General features: G+C 39.2%; 2 protein-coding genes across 2 annotated transcripts; both read right to left on the reverse strand.

The window, feature by feature from the left end:
* Nucleotides 1-102: 102 nt before the first annotated feature.
* Nucleotides 103-2,892, reverse strand: LOC141811798 (large ribosomal subunit protein uL4-like). Its single transcript, XM_074699852.1, has 2 exons — nucleotides 1,750-2,892; nucleotides 103-413 (listed from the first exon to the last, which is right to left on the reverse strand). The coding sequence occupies exons 1-2, from the start codon at nucleotides 2,854-2,856 to the stop codon at nucleotides 300-302; spliced, it is 1,221 nt and encodes a 406-aa protein (XP_074555953.1). The 5' UTR covers nucleotides 2,857-2,892; the 3' UTR covers nucleotides 103-299.
* Nucleotides 2,893-4,852: 1,960 nt separating this feature from the next.
* Nucleotides 4,853-6,163, reverse strand: LOC141848395 (auxin-induced protein 22D-like). The gene is made up of 4 exons (XM_074736420.1): nucleotides 5,907-6,163; nucleotides 5,595-5,815; nucleotides 5,406-5,505; nucleotides 4,853-5,313 (listed from the first exon to the last, which is right to left on the reverse strand). Exons 1-4 carry the CDS (start codon nucleotides 6,059-6,061, stop codon nucleotides 5,238-5,240), a joined length of 552 nt encoding a protein of 183 aa, XP_074592521.1. The 5' UTR covers nucleotides 6,062-6,163; the 3' UTR covers nucleotides 4,853-5,237.
* Between the last annotated feature and the right edge of the window lie 912 nt (nucleotides 6,164-7,075).

Consider the following 7,075-nt stretch of genomic DNA (forward strand, 5'->3'; position numbering starts at 1 on the left):
GCAAAGCTTCGATATCGTTGAATGATTTTGGGCAAACATTTCGTTGAAAACATATTTGAAAATATAGCTCAACTTTACGGCAAATCGCAGAACAACACGAACTTCATGCAAAATCCTCTTTAACATCTTTTAAATTAATTCCAAATTCTGAATCATAAACACGCAAACAAAGTAGACTCGAGGAAATGTAAACATGTGCGAATGAGGTGTTCTTAATGACAAACAAATTGGTTGCGAAACTAATATGAAGCAAAATCTTCGCTTCTCGAGCTAAAAGAGCAAATGAGGAGACTCCGCGCTTACTGTGACACGCCCAGCCACTTGGAGAAGTTATCGAATTGTGCGTAATCGCTATCCGAGATCATTGTTTTATACCATGCCCGACCAGCAGCCTTGATTGCAGCAGCTTCTTCCTGCGAGAGAAAATAAAATAAAATCACAAAAGAGTTTATCAACATCTTAGATTACAGTTGCTAACAGTTTGTTTTTACAAGAATCCAAGTTTTATGGCTATTCTGAGATAAACAAACATCACACGCCACTATGGGTCAAGAAAATAACAAAGATGTGATCAATGAAGTATAGTCAAATGCTTGGCTGCCAGAACCTTGAAATAGAACATTATTAAAATGTACGTCTTAAGAAGTATTGTAGCTAAACATTTGAAATTTCAATGTAAGTAGTGAGATAATGTTTAGATGACTCTAACCCTTTGTTTCGTTTGGATAGGGTGAGAAGAAGATTCATTAAAGGAAGAGGAAGAGAAGGGAAGGAAGGGGAAAGGAGGAAAAGCAAAGCATCTATGTTCCTCTCGTTTGGGAGGAATGAAAAGTTTTCCATGAAACATCACAAATATTATATTGTTGCAACATGTGATAGTAGATTTGAAGCGACGAATATATTCGCAATAGGAGAATAATTAACCTACAGATTTACTGAACAAAGAAAAAAAATTATAATTACCTAACAACGAACAGAGATTTCAGTGAAAAAGAAAAGAGCGAAAATATCATGCTCAACGAGAGAAATTTAAAAATTTTAAATAAATTAAATAAATTATTTAGGAATTAATATTTTAAAATAGAGATAAAATTAAAACAAACAATATTTAAAGTTGTCTTCCCATTCCTTACACCCCAAATTGGAGTGTAATAAAATCTCTCTTTTCATGAGGTAAGGAAGGTTCAAATTTACCCTTTCCTACCTCTTCCCTCACTCCTTTCCAAACATGGTTCAAAGTTTATTTACCCTTCCTTCCCTTTCCCTCACCCCCTCCCAAACAAAGCGTAAGCACCCAATGTCTTTTACAAGGTTATTTGTATTAATGATGTTCAAAGTAGTTAGTAGTATAATTACTCATTAAAAGAAGGGTTTTTTTCTATACTTGTATATCAAATGTGTGCATTTCAAATAGATCATTATACAAATACAAATAATTTAAACTCAACAGCATAGAGGATTAGAAATAATACAAGAGAAAAGGCATAAAAGTAAATTTATGTTCTGAAACTTCAATATGATCACTGAATCATTTTCTAAAAAAAAAATTGAATGACATCTAAATAAACTTCTAATTCCATCTAACCAACCAACATTAAGCATGATTGCATGTGATTTTTTATCAAATCTAAGATGGCGTGAATTGACTGTTTTTCTTCAATTGTATCAAATGTTAAACTAACATCAATACAAAAGGTTGTTTTTTAAGCTACATAAGAGAATAACAACAAAGAAAGTTAAGCAGAGTACCTTGGAAAGATTGGTCCTCTTCTTGTCAAGCTTTTCCTTCTTTGATTTCACTCGTTGAGCTTCCGCGAGCAAGGACATCCTCCTGGCAGTCTTCGCGTAAGGGTTCAACTTCAAAAGCGTGTAGAGATTCTTCAGAGGATTCTTCTTGATACGACGTCTCTTTACGTCCTTTTTGATCGGACGGACCACGGACTGCACCTCATCCGAGTTAATGATCCTTGAGAGATCAGGGTTTAGCATCTTCGCCCGTGGCAAGAGAAATCCTTTCTTGAACTCAGATGCCTTCTCAAAGGTTCCAAACACATGATCCAGCTTCTCAAAGGCAGATTTTGTCCAGATGATGAACCTGCCGATATGGCCTCCCGGTGCCAGCTTCAGAAGGTTGAGGCGCTCCACATTAGCAATGTCGATACCAGGGATGTTCCGGAAAGCTTTGACGATCTTAGATCCCTCTGTGCCGTAGACGATCAATGGACCCTTGCGCGTAACGTAGCGGCGGTTTCGCATCTTACCCTTTCCTGGGCGGATTTTCTGGCTGTCCTTAGACTTCTCGACATCCGGAAAAGCGCCGATCTGCTTGAGTACCTTGATGGCAGCTGCAGTCTTCTCTACGCCTTCAGCAGAGTCAGACACCACGAGGGGGATCTCGGGAACGGACTCGATGCGGTGTCCCCGGGCCAAGACGAGGGACGGGACTGCGGTGGCAGCAAGGGCGGAAGACACGGCGTAGCGGCGCATGCTGATGTTAACGCGACGGTGCCACCGACGCCAGATCTTGGTGGGGGCGAACATACGACCGCCACGGCACATGTTCCCGAAAGCACCCTGGCCAGCACGGTGGGTGCCTCCGCCAGGAACGCGAGGAATACGCGAAACGGCACGGCCGGTTCCCCAGGACTCGGCGGAGGTCTGGTGGCCGGCGCGCTTAGAGACGGCGTAGGGCTGACGGCTGTTCTTCGACAAATTGGCGTGGACGAACCGGACGACGTCGGGGCGGATCGGAGCCTTGAGGACGTCGGGGAGCGGGACAGCGGTAGCCGCATCGGTGGCCATATCGCCCTCGAGGGGCTGCACCGTGACCAGGGGGCGAACGGCGGCGGCGGCCATGACGGAAGAGAGAGCGATACGGCGGCTGTTAGGGTAAAAGCGAGCCCTAGAAGGGAAAATGGACGGAAGACACTGAGTTTATAAAGGGAGTGAGATGAGGAGTAGGGTTTTCATCCAACCGTTCGTTGGATTTTTAACGGTCAAATGATGGAAGCTTGAATTCTATAGTAGGCCCACTAATATAACTAGGCCGCCAAGGCCCAAGCCACAAATCATATATTGCTCCCTGTACATTTCTACCCTCTATCAAACAGTGTTTTGTCCTACAAACCAAATATAATTGTAAACATACACAAATTGCCTCCGGGATCTAATTGAGTTAGTTAGGATAAAAATTTTATTAATTTATTTTAAAGTAGATTCAAATAAGTCGATCCGCTTAGACTCGCAATCAGCATAGGTCAGCTCGTGACTCACATGGCTTGACCCGCATATTAAGAAATTTTATTTTATTTTCTTCAAAATTTAAAATTAAAAGAGGAAATTTAATGAATTAGTGAACTTGATTCGCAATATGTCTTAAATTGGGTTAGTTGAAAATTTTTGAAATCGAGATAATGCTAGCATCCTTCCTTTGTCATAGCCAATTACATAGTCGTGGGGTCATTAGAACGACAGATTTCATTTTTTGTTGAAGTAAACATGCCCAGATCAAATCAAGTTTTATAATATTTAAATTTGTTTAATAAAATAATCTAGTCAAATCTAAAATAAAATAGGTTGTTAAAATGATTATTGAAATTTCTTTTTTATAATTTGAGCTTAGTTCATTTAGGTGTTATCAAATTCGTAATTCAAACTTATTTGATTATTTAAAATTTTTACATTTTAATCCTCTTATTTAGTTGATTATTTAATAATGTAAATTTATTTATTTATTTAAAAATATATAAATAATATGTTAATAAAAATTTTATTGATAAATATAATTTACAAACGTTATTCAATGATAAATCTCAGTTAGCCCCATTGACTATATATATATGACCAGTTCGGCCCTAAATTTCCCACGGGTCATTTAATAAATTATGCAAGTTTATTTATTTAATTAATCCTACCGCAACATGTTCAAGTTTATTAATTTAATTTAACGAGTTAGTTAAGTTTGTTAATTTAATTAATTTTATATGTATACATGATCATATATAAATGATCAAGAGCGTTCAATTCATTTATAACCTTGTCCAAATGCACCAACCGATGCTTGTGGTTGATATTTTTCTCCTCCTCCATTTCACAACGAACAGTACTGTGCGTTTCCAGCATCCTTCTTCATCTCACACTTCATTAGCAGACCAACAATTAAAACTACGCCCACATTCATTCAGATTTTCAACGTCTGTGTCGCTGTGCATCTGAATAGGCCAAGCACCAATGAACTGTCGTCTGCTAGCGTGCATTTTAGGTTGATTGTCACAACAACAGCTAGCTTTTCTTTTCTTTTGCCTGGCGAATCATGGAGTTCTCAGCCAAGAAACACAAAAGTCTGAAGCTAATTTGAGGGTCGTCATCATCCCATGTGGAGATGATGGAGCTGCTGTGTGTGCACAATGAGTTATGATATCTACTGCTACCTTCCACGATGTATCCTGAAATAATGATTCACAAATGATCTGTTGTGGGATTTTCACTCTCCCTTCTTCACTTTCACAGTGATCACATGTGTTGTCGGAGCATTATCACATGTCTCCTTAAGCCTTGTGAAGAAAAGATTTAAGAAATTTCCTTTCTTTTTTTGTTGATACATTGATTGATTGGCCAAGAAAGTTCTTCGAAACTAAGCTCACCATGACTAAGAACAATATAATATGTTGTTAGATATTTAGGACTTTGATTCACTTTACAACTCCAACAATGTTAGTTAATTCCATCAACAAACTATTAATTAAGTTCCTAATTAAGAAAAGTGTTTCTATAAGTCTTTTCTTTTCTTTCCTGCATATCTTTTCTATCAAGGAATCAGACCCTTAAAGGCACAATTAAGGAACAAGAGAGATATCCCCAAAATTTGATCTTTTCTTTTCTTATACAAAATAGCAGGAAGATACAAATCTTTAGCCACAAAATTCAACTTTGACATGTTATAGTATCAAACAAACAGGCAGACAACTTCTGTACAATTGCATGGAAGGCAAGTCCTGAAGAACACTATATATAAATCTCTGACATTGATGCAAGCTTGGAAACATCTTTGTAGCATCTTGTCTTGCTACTCTTTTTTTTTTTTTCTTTGATATCTTCATTTAGCATCTTTGGTTTTCAGAAGATGCATGCTCTTTCAAGCTTTCTTTTCAGCAGAACTTGAGCAAATCCAAGCAAAATTATCTCTTTTTAATAAAGAAATACTCGGTTCCTTATTGTCTAGAGAAGTAGCTGATCTTTTATTGTCTGAATTCTAAACCTCTGGCTTCAGATTCTTTCATTATCCTTAATCTTTTGCAAGAAGATGTAAACATACTGCAAACATGAAATCAAAGAAATCCCAGTCAGCTAAGCGCCCATGAATTAGTGCCAAATCAAGCTGATTATAAGGAAATTATGATACTTACTCCCAAGGAACATCTCCAACTAGCATTAGATCCCCATCTTTATCTTCGTAAGAAATAACATATTCAGATCCATTGCATCCTTCCTTCCTTGATAATTCTCCTGTACAATAAAAAAACATAAAATACATATTAAATTGTCGCGCGACACAAAAAGATCATGATAATAATTGTTAAATCAAGCTTCCTCACCTTGGGAAAAGCACTTGAACATACTGTCCAACGCCTCTTTGAGTTCCATGTATCCTTTGTAAACTTTAAGATCGATCTTTCTCAAATAAGGAGCACCATCCATGCTAACCTTCACGTACAACCCAGAAGCCTCCGGCTCCACCGTCGTCGTCTCCGTTTTCATCGCCTGGAAGCTGTTCTTCCTGTACGTCCGGATCGGCGGCCACCCAACCACTTGCGCCCTGCATCTCAACGAACACAAACCGATCAACAAACGAAAACCACCAACAGACTCATAAAGTTCGCATCTTTGATCCCGACGACAAGACTTACTTCGCCGCCGAGGCAGATCCGCCATTCCTGCAGCAGGATTCGTCCCCCGCTTCGTCATCCTGATCCGGCAGCGATCGCTTGCTGCCCCTCGCCGCCGGCGCATCGGATCCCGGCAAGCCGAGGCGTAGCTCGGTATCCTCGACGTAGCTCGCCATGTCGCTTGGTTTCGTCTGGCCAGATGCAGCTACGAGACCTCGAGATCCGATTGTCGAAGGCGACGATGAGTCGGTTGCCGACGAGACGATCTTGTTATCGATTTATAGCGCGATGGAAAAGGGGAAGAGGCGGAGCCGTAGACGACAAGCTCTGCGTCAATGCGTGGAAACGTCTTAGGGATTTAAAATCGACAACGAGGCCGGTCGGGCCGGAGGCCAACAACGAACTGGACCATGCCGGTCCATTGCCGGGCATATGGCGGCAACCCATCATGTCGCCCGGTCGGGATCCTGCGGTCCAGATACGTCGAGCGGCGGTCCGTGGAGATCTCCGCCGTCCGATCCAGAGGCGGTTCATTGGTGATCACGTGGAGGGACACAGCCATGGTCCCACCGCGTGGAATTGTCTTCGCCGTCGTTGGCAGCCTAATTAAATTTTATTTTGCACCGTACTTTATCCATTATTTCAATTTTACCCTTGTATTATATAAAAATAAAATATTTTGGCCTGTGCCCAATTTTCTATAAAAGAAGGAAATACTTAGAAAACTATTATTGTTATTTAGTTAAAATACAAAAGAGAATGCTAATAAAAAAATAGATTAGAACAAATAATTTTAGATTTTTGAGGTTAAAGTTTAACTCCTTTTGATTGCATTGAAAAGTGAATTTTCCACTATAAACTAAAAGCAAATATCTATCTCTTCTAACGAATTAATCTTAAAAATAATCGATTTAATTCTACTATTTTTTTTAGAAAAGTAAATCAAAAGTATTAACGATAAATCACTTCGCAACTAACATCTTAGAGTTTTTATTTTCATTAAAGTAAATTAATTTACAATATATCGTAATTAAAAATAGATCCTACCTTGTGAGGGAATAAATCTGAGTGGATTCGAATCTTACTCTTACAAGGATAATTCTGCTGCTCGATCGAGTACCAATTCTTCTGTAAAAAAGTGAAATTCGTCATCTTAACGGCCTCACACGATCGGTCTTACGACCATCTGT

Source organism: Curcuma longa, chromosome 17 (genome assembly GCF_044706935.1).
Source record: "Curcuma longa cultivar G26 ecotype Majalengka, Jawa Barat chromosome 17, ITB_CL_G26_1.1, whole genome shotgun sequence".
Lineage (NCBI taxonomy): Eukaryota > Viridiplantae > Streptophyta > Magnoliopsida > Zingiberales > Zingiberaceae > Curcuma > Curcuma longa.

Coding starts and splice junctions, on each gene's coding strand:
- LOC141811798 (XM_074699852.1), bottom strand. CDS start 2,856: ATGGCCGCCGCCGCCGTTCGCCCCCTGGTCACGGTGCAGCCCCTCGAG. Junction 414..1,749: donor AGAGGACCAATCTTTCCAAG/GTACTCTGCTTA, acceptor TTTCTCTCGCAG/GAAGAAGCTGCTGCAATCAA.
- LOC141848395 (XM_074736420.1), bottom strand. CDS start 6,061: ATGGCGAGCTACGTCGAGGATACCGAGCTACGCCTCGGCTTGCCGGGA. Junction 5,506..5,594: donor GTTCAAGTGCTTTTCCCAAG/GTGAGGAAGCTT, acceptor TTTATTGTACAG/GAGAATTATCAAGGAAGGAA. Junction 5,314..5,405: donor GTTGGAGATGTTCCTTGGGA/GTAAGTATCATA, acceptor TCATGTTTGCAG/TATGTTTACATCTTCTTGCA.